Source organism: Chiloscyllium plagiosum, unplaced genomic scaffold (assembly GCF_037043375.1).
Source record: "Chiloscyllium plagiosum isolate Xiang-an unplaced genomic scaffold, Cpla_swu_hap1 HiC_scaffold_36, whole genome shotgun sequence".
Lineage (NCBI taxonomy): Eukaryota > Metazoa > Chordata > Chondrichthyes > Orectolobiformes > Hemiscylliidae > Chiloscyllium > Chiloscyllium plagiosum.
The window spans coordinates 43,243,515-43,265,591 of NW_028270174.1; the positions used below are offsets into that span (position 1 = coordinate 43,243,515).

General features: G+C 41.2%; 1 protein-coding gene across 3 annotated transcripts in view; it reads right to left on the bottom strand.

Annotated features, from left to right (window-relative positions):
* Positions 1-22,077, bottom strand: part of idua (alpha-L-iduronidase) — a 268,795-nt gene that overhangs the window by 127,742 nt on the left and 118,976 nt on the right. For all 3 annotated transcript variants that reach the window (XM_087980124.1, XM_087980123.1, XM_087980125.1), the window contains exons 3-4: positions 12,866-12,948; positions 5,486-5,593 (exon numbers count right to left, since the gene is read on the bottom strand). In XM_087980124.1, the coding sequence (XP_087836250.1) occupies positions 5,486-5,593; positions 12,866-12,948 (191 nt within the window). The remainder of the gene's footprint in view (positions 1-5,485; positions 5,594-12,865; positions 12,949-22,077) is intronic.

Consider the following 22,077-nt stretch of genomic DNA (forward strand, 5'->3'; position numbering starts at 1 on the left):
TGCTCCTTTCCTCCAAAACAAATCGGGCCTTCTAATCAGTCAACTTCTATTTCCATACTCCTTTTACACTTTTACAATTCACCTCTGAGATGAAAATATGGCAGTCATTTGCTTTGGAGCACAGCTCATGTTTCAGAAGTTGGGAATGAACTCAACTCTCAGTTTCTGAACCCAAGACAAAATTCTGGGCCAAAGTATTTGTTCAATGTCGCTTCCATTTCTTCACTTCATGATTCCTTTGTGTGTTTCTGCCTTTTAAAATATTATATATTTGTAAAAGTTCAAAGTTTGTGCGACGATTTGTAGCTCGGGTGCTCGTTGTTGTGGTTCTGTTCGCCGAGCTGGAAGTTTTTGTTGCAAACGTTTCGTCTCCTGGCTAGGCGACATCATCAGTGCTTGGGAGCCTCCTGCGAAGTGCTTCTTTGATGTTTCCTCCGGTGTTTATAGTGGTCTGTCCCTGCCGCTTCCGGTTGTCAGTTTCAGCTGTCCGCTGTAGTGGTTGGTATATTGGGTCCAGGTCGATGTGTTTGTTGATGGAATTTGTGGATGAATGTCCATCAACAAACACATCGACCTGGACCCAATATACCAACCACTGCAGCGGACGGCTGAAACTGACAACTGGAAGCGGCAGGGACAGACCACTATAAACAGCGGAGGAAACATCAAAGAAGCGCTTCGCAGGAGGCTCCCAAGCACTGATGATGTCGCCTAGCCAGGGGACGAAACGTTTGCAACAAAAACTTCCAGCTCGGGGAACAGAACCACAGCAATTTGTAAAAGTACTAATGGGATGTTTTTATATTCCCAGTTAGTTTACTCATTTTCTACTTTTTCGCTTTTACTAATATCAATTTTTTTGTCACCCTTTGTTGACTTCTTAGTGTTCCAACCCTCAGGATCATCTTTGCTCAGTTTTATTTTTCTAATAGAACTTATTTTTGTTCACCATTTTATTTTTACTGTAACTGTTGCTCACTGTTTATGTACTGTCATGCTTTTAGTTTATTCACCCAATCAACTTTAACCAAATCTTCCCTTACTGCTATAAATTTGGCTACATGTAAACTTCAGATTCTTGCTTGGAATTGGGGCCATGTTGTTTTGAAATTCAATATGGAAATGAATGCATCAGAATCCCTCTTTCCCAAAGTACCTTTCTCTATGAGATTACTAATTAATCTTGGTTCATTCCACAATACTGTATCAAAAATAGTCTTATCCTATCTGGTTCCAGAACACATCATTCTAAAAATACTGTCTCAGCAATGCTCTATAAACTTATTTTCCAATTACTTTTTCTGATTTGATTTGTCTAGTCAATATAAAGAGTAAAGTCCCCCAAGATTACTATAATGCTTTTGTTCCAAACTTTCTCTTGCACAATGTTTTGTCCAATACCATAACATTTATTAGTGGCCCCATAAACTACTTCCATCACTCTTTTCTGAACCTTGGCATTCCTAATCTCCAACCATAATAATTCTAATGATTAATTTTGAGGGGTAAGAATTTCCAACCTGATATAATCCTTTACTATCAGTACTATTCTTTCTTTTTTTCTACTTCAGCTTATTTTTGTAATGTTGTATAATAGAACTACTTTTAAGCCTACTTGACCACTCAGAACCTCCTCTTTGCCTATGCTAGTTTCTAAGTATATCAAAGTCCTTCTGCCTGATTTCTATGCCTGCATGGTCAGTCTCAATAGTGAACACCAACACAAAAGATTCATTTAGAATCATTTATAAATTTCCCCTTGCACATTCTGTATTCCGCTAGGACTTCTGTGTTGAGCCCGCGGTATCTGCCCCAAGTATCCCTTTTCCTCCTTATCCTATCTTGTAGGTGTTCCAAGATGGCAGCAGAATAGGTCGCTCTTTTCTGAATTTTTTTTTTAAACCTTCTAAACTTACCCAGAGTGGAGTGGGGGAGGTGAAGCCCAGATCAGAGGCTGATGCGGGGAAATGAGGTCCTTGTGCATTGGAGGCAAGGCATCAAGTTTTGAAGCTGAATGTTGTCTGGAGATTTGGCCTGGTGTGGTCTGGAGACTAGATACTGGCACTGACTTGGGCGAAAAGACTATAATTTGAGTACTTGTTAAACTTTTTATTCTTATGCTGGACTCGTTTACTATTCGTTCAATTTTGTACCAAATACTTTATGGGGAGCATGTTGGCCCTGTACTGTTTCCTTCTTAACATGTCCCACTGCTCTAACACAAATTTATCTTGAAATATCTGCTCCTAGCCCAGTCTAGCCAAATCATGTGTTTTTCTATTGGAATGAAGTTATCGCTGAATGTATCATCTAATTAAGGTTATCCTTCCCCCAGTTAATAAATTAGATTACAAGCCCTTCCCTCTCCTTTCCATAAGAATCTTGAATTGAACAGTGTTATGATCACCCTCTGAAAAATGCTCCTGCACTGAAGACACCACTTGCTCAGCTTTGTTATCTAAAATTACGTCCAGGACCATGCCCCTCTGTTGTAGGGCCTTCTTTATACAGGTTTATAAAGCTGCCCTGGATGTGTTTTTAAGAATTCTGCTCCGTCTAAACCTTTCATACTATGACTACCCAAGTTAATGTTGGGAAGTTGAAATTCCCTATTATCACTATCCTATTTCTTTTACACTTCTCTAAAATTTGCGTACACATCTGCTTTTCTATTTCTCTCAGACTGTCAGGGGCCTTTAGTACACTCCCAGCAATGTGATAGCTCCTTTTTGATTTTCAGGTTCTTACCACATGACTTCATTTGAGGAGCCTTCTAAGATGTCATCCCTCCTCACTGCTGTAATTGATTCCCTGACTACCTCAACATCCCTCCGCTTTTACCTGCTTTCTCGCCTCAAGACCGTTTGTCCTGGAAGATTGAGCTGCTGAACTTGCCCCTCTCAACCATGTCATTCTCTCCAATAGCCAATAGCAAATATTCCAATTATATCTCCCACATTTAAGTCTCGATCATTAATGTATACCACCAACAGCAAAGAATTCAACACTGAGCCCATTGAAACATCAATGGAAATCACTTTCACAAACTCAATTGGTGGTAATTACCCTTTATGCCCTGTCTATGAACAAATTTTGGTCTTAACTCACCACATGCCTCTGTATCTCATGGGTTTTATTGTTTTCTCAACAGTCTGCCATGTGGGAACTTTCAATTGAAATATATACAGACAACTCCCTTTATCAATCCTCCTGGTTTCTTCCTCAGAAAATTCAATTAAGTTAGTAAAACATAACATTCCCTGAATAAAGCCAAAATGACTATCCTGATTAAGCCTTTCCATTAACTGCCAAAACTATACCTCAACACTGATTCTAAAATTAAAATCAGAAAATGCAGAGAAACTCAGCAGGTCTGATAGCATCAGTAACAAGAGAACCGAGTTAGTGTTTTGAATTGATAAGACCTTTCTTCAGAGCACAGAACATATGTCTGATTCAGAACATTAATTGTGTTTCTCTCTCCATAGCTTCTGCCACCTGTACTAAGTTCGTCCAATACTTCCTGTTTTTGAGATTTTCAACATCAGCACTATTTTGTTTTTTATTGATCCTTGTAGTTTTCCCACCACCAAGTTTAGGCTGATAGGCCTATAATTATTTAGCCTATCCCTCTCTGAATAATGGTACAATGCTTGCTGTTTTCCAATGCTCTGGAAACTTGCCCATACCAAGTGAGGATCCAAAAATGATCCAGAAGTGCAACTATTATTTCCTCCCTGCTTCCTTAAACAAGCTTGGGTACAATTCGTCTGGCCTGGCTATTTACCCACCTTCAAGGTGTTCAATCCCTCCAGTGCTTCCTTTCTGGAGCATTTATTTTCTAAGCATAGTCACCTTGCAACAATATCTCTATTATGGTGATTAGGTCTCAACCATTATTTCTACTTATGCTTCCAGTTCATCTATCTTTCTGCAAATGCTCCATGCCTTCAGATAAAGACCCTCTAGTTTTATTTTTTGATTTATGTTTTGTATAGATCATATTTGCTGATGAAATATTACTGTTAAAGTTCAAAGTTTGTGAGAAGATTTGTAAATATTACTGTTAAAGTCTTTACCCCCTTGCTGACCCACTCTACTGGTCTTCAATTGTTTAATTGCTTCAAATTTTCTCTTTAGATTTCTAAATCTCCCTTGACTACTTCTCCCATTATTTTATTTTAAAGCTCCATTCACAGCCCTAGATACACAAATTGTTAGGATACTCACCCCAACTTGTTTGAAGTGGAGGCCATCTCAGCAAGACCACTCCCTCTTTCCCAAATACTGATGCCACTGCTCATGAATCAAAATCCTTTCATTAATCATAGAATCCCTGCAAGTCTGCACTGGTCCTCCAAAGGGCATCCCACCCAGACCCACCTTGCTCTCCCCCCCACCCCCATAACCATGCATTAACCATGGCTCATCCACCTCGCCTACACGTTCCTGGACACTATGGGACAACTTAGCTTGGCTAATCCACCTAACCTTCACATCATTGGACAGTTGGAGGAAGCTGGAGCATCAAGTGGAAACCCACACAGATACGGGGAGAATATACAAATTTTTCCTACAGAACTTTTTCAGCCACACTTGAAATGCTCTAATCTGCTTGACTCCATCCCGGATAGCCACAGATGTTTTTTATTTATGAGGTTATGCCTTTTAATTTATGCTCAAATTCTCTCAGAATAGTATCACTGATTTTGCCTTCGTTATTAGCTCTAACATATATTTCAAGAACTGCTCACCGAATCATAGAATCCCTATATAGCGTGGAACGAGGCACTCCACATTCATTTACAGAAGGAGGTATCTTTAATCTAGACACAGAGCAATCAGCATAATCTTTCTAATTCCTAGTTGTGGCTGAACAGAATAATAGCTATTCCCTGACTACGCTGACCCTATCAAGATTACATTCTTTCTCACTGCCTCCAATTGAATAGGTTCCTGCGTCATGTCCCAACTCCGTTATCTCTCCAAGTTGTCATTCTTGTTCTATTTCATACAGGTAGCAAGTATGTTAATTGGAAGCTGGCATTTTCCTTCTGAAAATGGAGGAAGGAGGGGAAGATTAATGTGGACATGACAGTGCATGTTCACTGTACTTTGCTAGCCCTCTCTACCTTACACCTGCCAGAAAATTGATGGAACAGGACCAGACAGCCCTTATCAGTGCATCTTTTAACAATGTTGCTGTAATCAGCTGAGACCAATTATCTCTGAGCAAGCAAGGATAATAACAATTCCTATAAATGTTGACCTAACAGATATTGATTCCAATAGACTGGACGTTCTTGCAAAATTAGCAATGCATGAACTTTGTAAATGTTAAGTGGCAAGAAAATTTTAGGAAAGACTGCTTCAGATTTAGCATGTGATTTTCTAAGTATCTGTAAAATAATAATTGTAATTTATTATGTTAAAACTCTGAAATAATACTGCTAATATTCATTACAAACTGCTCTTATGCACTTACCTATGTATCTTCTTGCTAAAAGCATGATCAACTTTCTCCACTCAAACACCTGATTTTTCTCTTCAAAATTGGTAAAGTATCCTGATGGATTTCCCATGAGCTCAAATCCTATATAATGTAAAAGGGGAAATTTATTTCTTTACAAAATATTTAATCAAGCAGACTTGCCAATTAATGCAATGAACTGTACAGTTGTCAATTTAAAATTGGTATATGTTGCGCTGATTAAGCCTTTAGTACAATGCAACAGTGAATATAAATAGAATATAAATATATAATTAAAAATTGGACAGCCGAGATGCAAAATTTTCAGCGTTATGTTAAACCTTATGAGTGTAGAGTTAGAGAAGCACTTGCATAATTCTAAGCATGCATTTGGAAAAATAAACTGCATCCACAATGTAAGAGGCTGCAATAAAATGAAAAACATCCAGAGACCGTTAGCCATTAGAGTTATCAATGACAAAATTGCATGCCATGACCCTCAATTCACTCTAAAACTCTCATAATAGAAGTTTAAAAATTATGTCTCTCTCTTGGCACGGTGGCTCAGTGGTTAGCACTGTTGTCTCACAGCGCCAGGGACCTGGGTTCAATTCCCACCTCAGGCAAATGTCTGTTTGGAGATTGCACATTCTCCCCATGTCTGCATGGGTTCCCTCCAGGTGCTCCGGTTTCCTCCCACAGTCCAAAGCTCCATTTTGCCGGAGAGGAGGAGTGGTGAAGTGAGGGCTGCCGGGAAGGGTGAATTTTCCCGCATTAAAAGGGACTTACCTCAGGAGTCAGGCCTCCACTTGCTGAGAGGTGCGAGGGAGGAGCGAAGGACCTCTGGGAAGTTATATATTTGTGTAGTTGTGTTACCTGAAACACTACTCGAGTAGTGTCTCCCACTCATCCTCCTCCTCGAACAAAAAAAAAAGGTTCTGTGCGCCAGATTGGTAATTTAGAATAGTGGGAATGGAGGTGAGGGCAGTTGAATGTTCCTCCAGCAGAATGTGGGAGATAAGGGTCACCACTAGTGTCCCTGCTGACTACATCTGCGGGAAGTGCACCCAACTCCAGCTCCTCGAAAACCGTGTTAGGGAACTGGAGCTAGAGCTGGATGAACTTCGGATCATTCGGGAGGCAGAGGGGGTTATTGAGATGAGTTACAGGGAGGTAGTCACTCTTCAGGTACAAGAAAAAGGTAGATGGGTTACAGTCAGGGGACGGAAAGGCAACCGGCAAGCAGTGCAGGGATCCCCTGTGGCCATTCCCCTCAACAATAAGTATACCGTTTTGGACACTGTTGGGGGGGGGGGGGGGGACTTACCAGGGGAAAGCAGTGTGGCACAGGGCTCTGGCACAGAGTCTGTCCCTGCTGCTCAAAAGGGAAAGGGGAAGAGGAGCAGAGCAGTAGTCATTGGGGACTCCATAGTTAGGGGGACAGATAGGTGGTTTTATGGGGACGAGACAGACTCACGGTTGGTGTGTTGCCTCCCAGGTGCCACGGTTCATGATGTCTCTGATCGTGTTTTTGGGATCCTTAAGGGGGAGGGGGAGCAGCCCCAAGTCGTGGTCCACATAGGCATCAACGACAGAGGTAGGAAGAGAGATGGGATTTAAGGCAGAAATTCAGGGAGTAGGATGGAAGCTTAGAGCTAGGATGAGTTGTTGTCTCTGGTTTGTTGCCCGTGCCACGTGCTAGTGAGGTGAGGAATAGGGAGAGAGAGGAGTTAAACATGTGGCTATAGGGATGGTGCAGGAGGGAGGGTTTTGGATTCTTGGATAATTGGGGCTCTTTCTGGGGTATGTGGGACCTCTACAAGCAGGATGGTCTTCATCTGAACCAGAGGGATACCAATATCCTGGGGGAGAAATTCACTAAGGCTATTGGGCTGGGTTTAAACTAATCCTGCAGGGGGATGGGAATCAAAATTGTAGTTTGAGTATAGAAAAGGTTGAGAGTAGGAAGGTCCGAAATCAAGTTTCAGGGACGCAAAATGGCACCGGCAAGCAAGAAGTTGGTTTGAAGTGTGTCTACTTCAACGCCAGGAGCATCCGGAATAAGGTGGGTGAACTTGCAGCATGGGTTGGTACCTGGGACTTCGATGTCTAGCCATTTCGGAGACATGGATAGAGCAGGGACAGGAATGGTTGTTGCAGGTTCCAGGATTTAGATGTTTCAGTAAGAACAGAGAAGTTGGTAAAAGAGGGGGAGGTGTGGCATTGTTGGTCAAGGACAGTATTACAGTTGCAGAAAGGATGTTTGGAGACTCGTCAACTGAGGTAGTATGGGCTGAGGTTAGAAACAGGAAAGGAGAGGTCACCCTGTTGGGAGTTTTCTATAGGCCTCCGAATAGTTCCAGAGATGTAGAGGAAAGGATAGCAAAGATGATTCTCGATAGGAGTGAGAGAGACAGGGTAGTTGTCATGGGGGACTTCAACTTTCCAAATATTGACTGGGAACACTATAGTACGAGAACTATAGATGGGTCAGTTTTTGTCCAGTGTGTGCAGGAGGGCTTCCTGACACAGTATGTAGACAGGCCAACAACGGGTGAAGCCACATTAGATTTGGTACTGGGTAATGAGCTCAGCCAGGTGTTAGACTTGGAAGTAGGTGAGCACTTTGGTGATAGTGATCACAAGTCTGTTATGTTTACTTTAGTGATAGAAAGGGATAGGTGTATACCACTGGGCAAGAGTTACAGCTGGGGGAAAGGCAATTACGATGCGATTAGGCAAGATTTAGGAAGCATAGGATGGAGAAGGAAACTGCAGGGGATGAGCACATTAGAAATGTGGAGCTTATTCAAGGAAAAGCTCCTGAGTGTCCTAGATAAGTATGTACCTGTCAGGCAGGGAGGAAGCTGTAGAGCGTGGGAGCAGTGGTTTTCGAAGGAAGTGGAATCTCTGGTCAAGAGGGAGAAGAAGGCTTATGTTAGGATGAGATGTGAAGGCTCAGTTAGGGCGCTTGAGGGTTACAAGGTAGCCAGGAAAGACCTAAAGAGAGAGCTCAGAAGAGCCAGGAGGAGACATGAGAAGATGTTGGCGGATAGGATCAGGGTAAACCCCCAGGGCTTCTATAGGTATTTAAGGAATAAAAGAATGATGAGAGTAAGATTAGGGCCAATCAAGGATAATAGTGGGAAGTTGTGGGTGGAGTCAGAGGAGATAGGGGAAGCACTAAATGAATATTTTTCAACAGTGTGCACTCTAGAAAACGACAGTGTTGCCGAGGAGATTGCTGAGATACAGGCTACTAGACGAGGTGGGATTGAGGTTCACAAGGAAGAGGTATTAGAAATCCTGCAGTGTGTGAAAACAGACAAGTCCCCTGGGCCGGATGGGATTTATCCTAGGATCCTCTGGGAAGCCAGGGAGGAGATTGCCGAGCCTTTGGCATTGATCTTTAAATCGTTATTGTCTACAGGAATAGTGCCAGAAGACTGGAGGATAGCAAATGTGGTTCCCCTGTTCAAGAAGGAGAGTAGAGACAACCCTGGTAATTATAGACCAGTGAGCCTTACTTCAGTTGTTGGTAAAGTGTTGGAAAAGGTTATAAGAGATAGGATTTATAATCATCTAGAAAAGAATAATTTGATTAGGGAGAGTCAGCACGGTTTATGTCAAGGGTAGGTTGTGCCTCACAAACCTTATTGAGTTCTTTGAGAAGGTGACCATACAGGTAGATGAGAGTAAACCGGTTGATGTGGTGTATATGGATTTCAGCAAGGCATTCGATAAAGTTCCCCACAGTAGGCTATTGTATAAAATGTGGAGGAATGGGATTGTGGGGGAGAAAGCAGTTTGGATCAGTAATTGGCTTGCTGAAAGAAGACAAGAGGGTGTGGCTGATGGGAAATGTTCATCCTGGAGTCCAGTTACTAGTGGTGTCCTACAAGGGTCGGTGTTGGGTCCGCTGCTGTTCGTCATTTTTATAAACGACCTGGATGAGGGCTTAGAAGGGTGGGTTAGTAAATTTGCAGACAACACTAAGGTCGGTGGAGTTGTGGATAGTGACAAAGGATGTTATAGGCTACAGAGAGACATAGATAAGCTGCAGAGCTGGGCTGAGAGGTGGCATATGGAGTTTAATGCGGACAAGTGTGAGGTGATTCACTTTGGTCGAAGTAACCAGAATGCAAAGTACTGGGCTAATGGTAAGATTCTTGGTAGTGTAGATGCGCAGAGAGATCTCGGTGTCCAGGTACACTGATCCTTGAAAGTTGCCACCCAGGTTGACAGGGTTGTTAAGAAGGCATACAGTGTTTTAGCTTTTATTAATAGAGGGATGGAGTTCAGGAACCATGAGGTTATGCTACAGCTGTACAAAACTCTGGTGCAGCCGCATTTGGAGTATTGTGTACACTTCTGGTCACCGCATTATAAGAAGGATGTGGAAGCTTTGGAAAGGGTGCAGAGGAGATTTACTAGGATGTTGCCTGGTATGGAGGGAAGGTCTTACGAGGAAAGGCTGAGGGACTTGAGGCTGTTTTCGTTAGAGAGAAGGTTGAGAGGAGACATATAAGATAATATAGATAGGGTGGACAGGGAGAGCCTTTTTCCAAGTATGGTGACTACAAGCACGAGGGGGCATAGCTTTAAATTGAGGGGGGATAGGTATAGGACAGATGTCAGAGGTAGTTTCTTTACTCAGAGAGTAGTAAGGGTATGGAATGCTTTGCCTGCAACATTAGTAGATTCGCTAACTTTAAGTACATTTAAGTCGTCATTGGAAAAGCATATGGACGTACATGGAATAGTGTCAGTTAGATGGTCTTCAGATTAGTATGACAGGTTGGCGCAACATCAAGGCCGAAGGGCCTGTACTGCGCTGTAATGTTCTATGTTCAGTTCAGGTGAATTGGCCATGCTAAATTGCCCATAGTGTTAGGTGCATTAGTCAGGGGTAAATGTAGGAGAATGGGTCTGGGTGGGTTGCTCTTCGGAGGGTCGGTGTGGAAGGGTCGGTGTTGGGCCGAAGGGCCTGTTTCCACATTGTAGGGAATCTAATCTAATCTCCTCTGCCCAGTTTCTAAATTCTAAATGGATCCTTTGGGCTCATACAAAATTCATCTGTTGCTCAGCTGATGCTGTCATGGTAGATATCTTATAATTTTCAGTCTGTTGTTTGCTATGAAAGCAGTACATTAGAAATATGAAAAAGTAAGTTAGTTGGGTAGACACAGTGTTCAGAGAGAGTTGCAGATGAGGTGGATTAAAAAATGTGGGCATTTTTTGGAAAATATTTTTTCAAAGTATGGTAAGGTTTTCCTTACATTTCCAATCCATGATTAGACCAAGTAAATTGCTATCCCTCAATTCCTTCATGCTTTTCATTTTTCCTATGAATCACCTGCTTAAACATTATTTTTAAGGCATTATAATTAAGGTTAATGGATTCCTGCTTATACTTTTATCATGCACTCAGGGTAACAGCAGACTGAAAATTATAAGGTGCAGATCATGCCAGCATCAGTGGAAGTGAACAGCTTCTGAGCCTCAGGGTATGTAAAATACGTTTTATAGTCATTTTAAAACAAAGGTGATTTAGGGGAGACTTAATAGAGGTTTTTAAAATTATGAATTATTATGATAAAGCAAATAGGAAGTAATTACTTCCGTGAAAGTGGGTTGATAACCAAAGGACACAGATGTAACATATTTGGCTCAAGGACCAGAAAATAAATAAGGAGAAAGTTCTTTTGAAATGGAATATACTGCCTAAAAAAATTGTTGAAACAGTTTCTTTTGCAACCGTTCAAAAGGAAATTGAATTTCTACTTGAAAAGGAATAACTTGCAGAGTCAAGGGCAGAGGTAGGATAGTAAGACTAACAAGGTAACTGAAAAGGGACAGAAAAGGTATGTAAGGGTAACTAGTCTCCTCCTGTCCTTTTTAATGCAGCTTAGAAGCATTTTCTGCAATAACTTATTTCGCCATTCCATCTGTATACTATGAATGATCCTCACTGCCTTTGACAGGGTCAAACATCTTCATTCTTATGTTCTACACACAGTAATAGCTTCTTAAAGCTGACTTTGTATTTTACATGATAAATACTAGTGTTGTAAAGACCATTTTTATTTTTTAGACTGTGAACATAAAATGGGAAAGATACAAATTTAAACCAAGGATCTGTGGAAGATGATGATATAGCTTTAAAAAAAGTGAGTTACCAGAACAGATTGTATCTTAGAATCCATGTAGAATCCCTATATGTGCAGACTCCCGAACAGCATCCCACGCAGACCCTAACTTATCCTTGTAATACTGCATTTCCCATGACTAATCCACCTAGCCTGCATATTCCTAGATAAATCACTATGGGTGATTTAGCACAGCCAATCCACCTAACCTGCATATCTCTGGACACTAGTTACACCCTGTCAATTAGTGTGCTCTATGTCCTTATAACCTCTCCTGTCACTTAATCAATTCCTTAGCTAGATCAGCAATTTACCTTCAGTTTCATGAGCTTCAACTTCAGTTTAGTCTCATATGAGGCATATTATCAAATGTATTTTAGAAGCCCATATAAATAATATCCATAGACTCACTATCCACTAGACATACCTTAAAACAAAATCAAATCAGGTTCATGAAGCATAATCTATTTTTTAGGAATAATGGAGTGGTCAAGTTGTAACTTAGAGCTAACAGCTAAGGGCAATACTGTTCCTATATTGTTGGGTATGATAGTTGGTGAAAGGTACAGCCAGATTCTTTAAGTTATAAGAAATCATTAGTTGGTCATGCTTTAGTTAATCCCAGCATACTGATACAATCATGGAATGGGAAAACAGTCTAGGAGACAATTGCGAGAATCTAAAAATGGCAGTGTGAGAAAGAGCTTGGAGAATTTAATTCTCCAACAGCGTAATAGACACAAAACAGTGGACAGTGTGGCAACTGGATTGCGTTTCCAGAGTAGCAGCACCCAATGACATGTTAGGCCCAATGAAGGATACTAAAGTAGGTACAACGGAAACAATGATCCATTTAGTTTTCAGTGCGGAATTGGTACATATTCATTTGCCTATATAATAGCTTCTACATAACAGAAGTATCTAATTGGCTGTAAAGTGAATGTAACATGATGATGCAATATAAACCAAATTTTAATATTTGATTTAAGTGCCTCTGAAGTTCAATTTGAAGTTCTAAATTAATTCAATGTTCTTCCTGCTATGTATTTACCAAATGTATGTAACTTATTATGTTCACATTTTTCTAATGATTTATATGTGATCAGACGCTAAACTGTGGTGAAAGATCAATGGAACCGCTGGAGAGACTGACTGGCTAGATACTAGATTTCTATCATTTTCTCCCATTGATATAAAGGCAATAGGTCAGAAGAAACCCTTTGGAAATTTTATTCCTGTAACATACCTGGCATAAGCCCATATTGCCACAGAAGGTGAATTAAATTATCCAAGTTCGTGAAGTTGTACAGAAGTTTGCCATTCATTTCCCTGCTCAAACAGGAGAGAGAAAAAAAAAGTTTAGCAACATCTTTGCAATAAATTAGAAAAGGCTAGTTGTGTTTTCCTCATTCCTACCTTTTTCACATCCTTTCTAACACAGAAACTATTTCTATCACCTACAAAGTGCACAATAAAAAGTCAAATTATTTATTTCAGGAAAATGCTTTAGCTTTATACTGTTTGCATCTTTTCCGCCAAGAGTGTACTATATGATCACTGCTATGTGATGTGCATTATTTTCTGTTCATACAAGAAAAATAATTTTTGGAATCATTTTGTACTGCAGAATTTATTTGAAGATACTCTTTTAGGATAACATTTTATGCAACACAGCTGTTAAAAACAGGTGTTAGAAATTACATGCTGTGAATATATGTTTGAGTGTGAAATGTTTACAATTTAAACCTCATTTCTACTGTTTTCATACATGATCAGGAAGCAATATTTTTGCAAAACATTTGTCATAGTATTTGATGTAACAAATAATTCACATACATTTCTGAAAAAATAAAAATGCTTTTTTAACGTGCAAGTGAAAATAGGATTCATACTGCAAAAACTGAATTCTTATTAATCAACTGCTGCCAAGTTAGAACTCAGCAATCTTTGTGTCAACTAAGGACAAACTACACACAATGCAAACCTTTTAGTTTAAATAGTTTGAAAGCTCATAACATAATTTTATTTTAAACCACCCTCCTCCCAAACAACTCGGATATAGAACATAATATAAAAACTGAAAGTGCTGGAAAAACACAGCAGGTTTGGCAGCATCTATGGAAAGAGAAACAGAATTAACATTTTAAATCCAATAGGATTCTTCTTCAGAACTCAAGGAGCCCAGAAAATAATAGTTTTAATACTAATACAAAGGGGGAGAAAGACCAATTTGAACAGTGTAGTCCTGTTTGCCCTGTAGTCATGGCTAAGTGGCTGAGGCGATGGATTTGAAATCCATTGGGGTCTTCAGCAGAAGTTAAAGCACTACTGACTTCATTTCTCATCTTCATGATTTGGGATGGCACGGTTGCTCAGTAGTTAGCACAGCTGCCTCACAGGGCCAGGGAATTGGTTTGATTCCAGTCTTGGGAGACTGTACGGAATTTGCATGTTCTCCCTGTATTTATTTAGGCTTCTTCAGTGTGTTTTGGTTTTCTCTCTCAGTCCAAGGACATTCAGATTAGTTGGATTAGCCTTGCTAAATTGTTTGCACTGTCTAATGATGTGTAGGCTAGCTAGGTTAGCCAAGATAAAAATGTAGGGTTAAGGGGATAGGATAGGGGGCTGAGTTTGGGTTGGTAGTGACCTGATGGGCTGAATGGCTCTTTCTACACTGCAAGGATTCTATATTTCTATTCTAGATGGTGATGGTGAGCAAAACAAAAGGCAAATGAGTGTTAATAGTATAAAAGGAATGACATAAATGAAGACTAGGTGATGATATTATTAGTAATAGGTGCTAATAGCAGAAACTAAGTCAGCTCTGCAGATTAAATATATGAAAACAAGACACAGTTGGGCAGTGTAATCAAAATGGGAGGATGGTATTCGTGGTCTGAAGTTGTTGAAATCAATAGTGAATCCTGAAGGCTGTAAAATGCCTATGGGGAAAGTGAGATGCTGTTACTCCTGCTTTCACTAGAACACTGCAGCAGCCTAGGACAGAAACTTTAGTTTGAGAGTCATACAATCTACTGAAATGGATGAAGAGGTGTGCGGAATGATTGAACAGTAATCAAGCAGAGGTAATAGTCCTTGTGGAATGCTGGTGGTAAAAAAGGAGACACGGAAATGTATTTGGTTGGGACATCCTGCTGAAGATGGCAGAAATCACAGGATGATCCTTTTAATACAGAAACTGGAAGGAGGAAGTGAGTAACCCTGTATAGTATAGTAAAGCGCAGCTGGTCAGGCAGCATCCAAGGAGCAGGAGAATTGACGTTTCGGGCATGAGCCCTTCTTCAGGAATTCCAGTGAATTGGCCGTGCTAAATTGCCCGTAGTGTTAGGTAAAAGGGGTAAATGTAGGGAATAGGTAGGTTGCGCTTCGGCGGGTTGGTGTGGACTTGTTGGGCCGAAGGGCCTGTTTCCACACTGTAAGTAATCTAAAAAAAAGTATAGTAACCCTATACTCGTTCTGGGAATGAGAAAAGGGTGAGGGCGGAAGTGTGAAAAATGGGTTGGACATGGCTGAGGGCCCTGTCAACCACGTGGAGGGGGTGTAGGGGTAGGCATGGGAGGAAACAGTCCATGGCTGACAACAGAGGAAGACATCTTGTAAGCACCACGTTGGAAGGTGGCATCATCATAATCGGTGTGATGGAGACAAAAGAAAACTGCAGAATAGAATGGAGTCCTTACAGGAAGCACATGTGAGGGTATAGAACATTATGGCAAAAATCAGGCAAAAGGGAACAAAATGGGGACTCAATACAATACCTTCAAAAGGGATGCAGTCATCACAATATTGGATCGGCTCACACCCATTGCTGCTTGATAATTAATATGACTGCAGTGTACAGCAAGTGAGAGTCACATTGAGTAATCGCATCTCTTAGCAGGGAATTCCCAAATCCTAAAAGGCTAACAGCAGTTGAATGTAGTCTGCAATACTTAAGGTCAGTCTGCATCGTTTAATGGGAGGTGCACTTAGCCAGACCAGTTACTGGAAGTCAAGTTCTAACTGATATTGACTTAGCAAAGAAGCAGGGATGGTATGAGAAAGAGGAACTACAATTTTCCGATGCTGCACTGGAGGACTTAGTCAATAGTATACAGAAAAGGAGAGATGGGCTCTCCCAAAAAAAGGTCAGGATGGCCTACAGCCAAATCCTGTTAACAAATGGGTTCGGTGCCATTCCTGCACACAGGACTGAGCTTTCAATAACCTCACCAGGAACAGAAAACCAGGGATTTTCGTGCAGATGTCAAGTCCTGATGACCAGGATGATTTTCTGTAGTCTCGGTTAGTGAATACATTTTCAAGTACAATATCCGTTAACTTCATCACTAGACTCAGACCATACAAAGATCTATCAATCTTTATTATTGTCACAGCTCATTTGCCTTCACATCTCATCGGTTATATACACTGTCAACTATTCAAGCATAGCAACCACATCACCCAAATAAAATGCATCTCATTCTACAGCACAAGAAGGTGAAGTGTGCTTGTCAAGGTGATACACCATGCTACATATCCTTGCTCCCTTTAGAAGAAACTGATATTAGTCAGTTGGCTGAGGCTGACATGGAAGTGGCAGGGGCGAAATAAAAATAATAAAGTCATCTTCTTACACAATCCTCCTGCTCTCATCCCCTTCATTCCATAATCTATTCTGATTAGCTGCAAATGCTGTAAGCACCTCTTACACCACCACCCTCTTTTCCACAATCTACACTTGTGCTGTTCTCCTTTCAGATATCAAAGAAATGTAACCTGGCCCAAGTATTGATGGAAGGACAACAAGGTGTAGAAGCAAGAAAATTGCAATATTTACACAATTGAGACTTACAGGCACCACTTCGTAAATTAACACAGTGTATATTTTAGACAATAACTGAGATACAGATTGTCCGTACATGATACACTGCAAATGAATGGGCTTCAACCAAGACATGTACACTTCCTTAGAGGATGAACTTGTATACAATTTCTGATGCAAAAGGGCAGATTATAGAAAAGGGGCTTACTCACTGTAATGCTTAGGACATTGACAAGCCTGCAAATGAAGGAGTATTGGTGGATTGGGGGGTGCCTGCCATCAATGTTGCATAGAGTTGTACAGAGAACATGTACCTCAGTCTTTCCTACACAGAAGTGGGGGCCATCTTCATGTGCATCTTATGTACAGAAGTTTGAAACAACAGCTTTACAGATTCAAACTGACAAACCTTGTTTGAATGTAGAAAGTCAACTATTCGATTCTATGCAGCCAACTACTTTAAAAAAATGTTCAGTGGATGTAGACTTCATTGGTTGGGTGAACATTTAATGCCCATTTCAAACTGTCCGTGAGAAGGTGATGGTGAGCTGCCTTCTTGAACCACTGTAGTCCATTTGGTGTTTATACAACCACAATGCTGTTATTACAGTGGGAGTTTCAGGCTTTTGATTCTGCCATACTGAAGGAGTAGTGACATATTTCCAAGTCAGGATAGTGAGTGACGGCGAGGGGAACCTACAGGTGGGTGTTGCCCATATATCTGCTGCCCCTATTCTTGTACATGATTGTGGCTATGCATTTGGAACATGCCGTTTAAGGAACATGCCGTGTAGATGATACACATTGTTCCGGAGTGTTAGTGCTATGAATACTGTTAAGCTTCTTGAACGTTGTCAGAGTTCATCCAGGCAGATAGGGAGCATTCCATTGTACAAGTGACTTATCCCTTGTAAATGATTGACTGATAGGAGGAGTCATAATTTGAAGATATTAGGGGGAAGGCATAAAGGAGACGTCAGAGGTAGGTTCTTTATACAGAGAGTTGTGAATGCAATGGAATGCGTTGCCAGCTGTGGTGGTGGAAGCAGTGTCATTGGGGACATTTAAGCGACCGCTGGACATGCACATGGATAGCAGTGGGTTGAGGGGTGCATAGGTTAAGGTATCATATTTTACATTAGGATTAAACCTTGGCACAACATCTTGGGTCAAAGGGCCTGTTCTGTGCTGTACTATGTTCTATGATGAACAGCTCTAGAGACTCAAAAAATTTTTTATTCACTGCAAGATTCCTAGCTGTTGACTTGTTCTTCTAATCATGCTATTAATATTGCTAGTTCAGGTTCTGGTCAATGGTAACACCCAGGATGCTGATTGTGGGGATCCTGTGATGGTTAGATCTTCTCTTGTTGGAGAGAATAATATCCTGGAACTTGTGTCACACTTGTTCTGGAACTTGTGTTAGAACAATCCTGGATATTGAAAAGGTCTTTCTGCATTTGGAAAGGGACTGTTTCAGTATCTGAGGAGTTGTGAATGGTGCTGAATGTGTGTGATCATCACTGCACATCCTAGCATCTGATCTTATATTGGACAGAAAAATCATTATTGAAGCAGCTGAAGATGCCTGGGCTTCTGTAGCACCTGCCATACAGTGTGTTTTAACTCTTATATCTAGCAAAAGAACTGTGAGTCGACTCGTAATAATAAACAATAATACTCATTTATTTGACACAATTAATACTATCACAACAAAATACACTATGAATTAGCAATTTATGCTACAAATCTATCTTGTGCTTTAACTTAACTCTAAATGATTAGATACCACAACACCAGAACTTGGTCGTGCTCCATGTGGTGATTTCGTCTGGTTGTCTTTTCCCAATGATCTCTGGAGTGCCTTCTCTTCTCAGTTGTTGGTCTCGAGTTACTGCACTGAGCGCGGTGTTGTGGTCATTCTTATTCTCCAAAGTCTTTGCATCTTTTTGGGTGAGTCTTCACCGTTCACCAATGGATCAATCAGGCTCAATAACCTTGATCGATCAGACCCAACCAGGCATTGGCATGTTGATGGCAGGATGGTCCTTAGGCATCCATTCCTGGAGGTGCTGGGCACACATAGCCTCCTCCAAATAAGGGTGTAAGATGCCACGTCTGGTGTCGGGTACACACCTCAATGTTTCCAATTGCCCTGAGGATGACGTTCCATTGACTCCATTCAAATCCAAATTCGGGTGTGTGTTGTAGGGTCTGCAGCTACCAGGTTTGTTGCAAATTGTCTGTTGGTAATTGCAGCATGTTTATTAACACAGTCACTTTGGTCAAGGTTCGTTTTCATTTCCCAGTATGCTTTAGTTCTTGTCCATTTTTCATCAAATCCATTATAAACTTTATCATTTTGAGCAGCCCATCCAGCCACAATACTATCCTGTGGAAGCCCTGCAGATGTCAAGCTTAGAACATAGAACAATATAGCACAGAACAGGCCCTTCGGCCCATGATGTTGTGCCGAACATTTGTCCTAGCTTAAGCACCCATCCATGTACCTATCCAATTGCCACTTAAAGTTCGCCAATGATTCTGACTCTGCCACTCCCACAGGCAGCGTATTCCATGCCCCCACCACTCTCTGGGTAAAGGACCTACCCCTGACATCTCCCCTATATATTCCACCCTTCACCTTAAATTTATGTCCCCTTGTAACACTCTGTCTACTCTATCTATTCCCCTGATCATCTTATACACCTCTATCAAGTCACCCCTCATCCTTCTCCGTTCCAATGAGAAAAGGCCTAGCACGCTCAACCTATCCTTGTACGACCTATTCTCCATTCCAGGCAACATCCTGGTAAATCTTCTCTGCACCCTCTCCAAAGCTTCCACATCTTTCCTAAAGTGAGGCGACCAGAACTGCACACAGTACTCCAACTGTGGCCTAACCAAAGTCCTGTACAGCTGTAACATCACTTCACGACTCTTTAATTCAATCCCTCTGCTAATGAACGCTAATACACCATAGGCCTTCTTACAAGCTCTATCCACCTGAGTGGCAACTTTCAAAGATCTATGAACATAGACCCCAAGATCCCTCTGCTCCTCCACCTTACTAAGAACCCTACCGTTAACCCTGTATTCCGCATTCTTATTTGTCCTTCCAAAATGGACAACCTCACACTTGGCAGGGTTGAACTCCATCTGTCACTCATCAGCCCAGCTCTGCATCACACCTAAGTCCCTTTGCAGCCGACAACAGCCCTCCTCACTATCCACAACTCTTGAATGTTGTTGGAGCTGTCCTCATCTAAGCAAATGTGCCTTGTAGATGGCTAACAGGTTTGAGGGACTCAGGAGGTGAGTTACTAACTGCAGGATTTCTAGCCTCTGACCTGTTCTTCTAGTCACTGCATTTTTATTACTAATCCAATTCAGTTTCTGATCACTGGTAACCCCCAAGATCGATAATTAGATTTTCTCTTGATCGGGATAGTCATTACCTGGCATTGGCATGGTATGAATTTTACTTGTGACCCGTCAAGCCAAGACCAGATATTCTCCAGGTCTTTCTGTATTTGGTTAAAAATCACACAACACCAGGTTATAGTCCAACAGGTTTATTTGAAAGTAGTAGCTTTTGAAGCACTGCTTCTTCATCAAGTGGTTGTGAAGCAGAACCATAAGACACAGAATTTATAGCAAAAGATTACAGTGATACAATGATACATTGAACCAACCTAGATTGTTAAGTCTTTCGTCTTTTAGAATGGTTTGCAGGTTTTGGTTATTTAATATGTATGCCCCAAAACTTCTTTCAAGTCACATTCTCAAGACAATTTAACGTTTTATAACAAAAGGTGTCATCTCAGCTCAGACAATGCCTTAAAGGTGCGAGGTTAGAGTATGTCTGTATCCCAATTTTGAGTCAGACTGATTCTATTTCCAAAGTGGAATTTACAAATATTATACAGATTGACTGCCTGTATTGACTGCTTGCAGGTTCTACAGTTTTTGAGCAAAATAGAATGCATCTGCAAATACAAATCCACCCCATCAAAAAGTATGTGTGCACGCATGGACAGGAGAGAGACAGAGTGAGTGTGTACATGTGCGTGCACATGAGAGAGTGTGTGTTTGTGTGTGTGCGAGATGGTGTGATGGGGTATAAGCCTGTGAGAGGGTGCGTGGGTATGAGTATGGAATGTGTGTGTGAGTGTGAGTGTGAGTGTGAGTGAGTGTGAGTGTGAGTGTGAGTGTGAGAGTGTGAGTGTGAGAGTGTGAGTGTGAGAGTGTGTGAGTGTGTGTGTGAGAGAGAGAAAAAAATAGTGCAGTGGGGTCACCTGCTCCTTCAAATTATTTCTGTATTTGGGTACAGATTGCTTCAGTATCTGACAGCCACAGATCCTGCACAATCAACAGTGAACAACCAACTTCTGACCCTACAATCAAAGGAAAGTCATTGATGAAGCGGATGAAGATGGTTTGACATAGGACACTACTCTGTGGAATTCCTGCAGAGATGTGCTAAAGCTGAGATGAATGATCTCCACTAGCAATTAACGTGCAAGGTATGACTCCAACCAGGAGAGTTTTCCATCTGATTTCCATTGACTCCAGTTTTGCTACAGCTCTTGATGCTATATTCCGTCTATTGCAGACTTGATGTCAAGAGCAGTCACTCTCACCTCACCTCTTGATTTCAGTTTTTTTGTTTGAACTAATGTTCTAATTAGGTCTAGAGTTGGGTGGTCCCAGTGGAAGCCAACCTAATGTTTGTGAGCAGGTTATTTGAGTCAAAAGAGATCTATTTGATTGCACTGCTGACAACCCCATAACATCACATTTACTAATGATCAAGGGTAAACTGAGAGGGTGATAATTGGTCAGGTTGGATTTGTCCTGGGCGTTTGTTCTTATTGCCAGGCAGATTCTACTGCTGTACTTGAACAGATTGACGAGGGGCAAACAGCACTTATCTTCAGTACTATTGCCTGAATATTATCAGGGAGTTTGCAGTTTCCCTACCCTCAGCTATTTCTTCAAATCAAACAGATTGAATCAAATTGGCTGATAAGTGGCATCTGTGATGCTTGAGACCTCTGGAGGAAGCAGAGATGAATCATCTACTTGACACCACTGTTTGAACATTGTTGCAAATACTTCAGCTTCATCTTTTGCACTCATGCTCTGGGCCCTCCTACTGTTGAGGATTGGGACATTTGTAGATTCTCTTCCTCCACTGAGTTATTTAATTGTCCACCATCGGTCACAATTGAATGTGGTAAAACTGCGGAGCTTAAAGTGATCCAATAGTCAGAGGGAAATTGAGATACAAATATGTAGAGAGATTTCAGATATATGTAAGAATAATAGAATTGTAATAGTAAGGAATTTTAACTTTTCTAACATAGACTGGGACTGCCATAGTGTTAAGGGCCTGGATAGGGAGGAACTTGTTAAATATATTCAAGAAAATTTTATCAACATGTAGAAATGCTGACTAGAGAAGGAGCAAGGCCTGACCTTCTCTTGGGAAATAAAGCAGGGCAAATGACTGAAGTGTTAGTGGGGGAACACTTTAGGGACAGTGATCATAATTCTCACCAACATTTACAGATGCACCATAGAAAGCATTCTATCTGGATGCAACACAACTTGGTACGGCAACTGCTCTG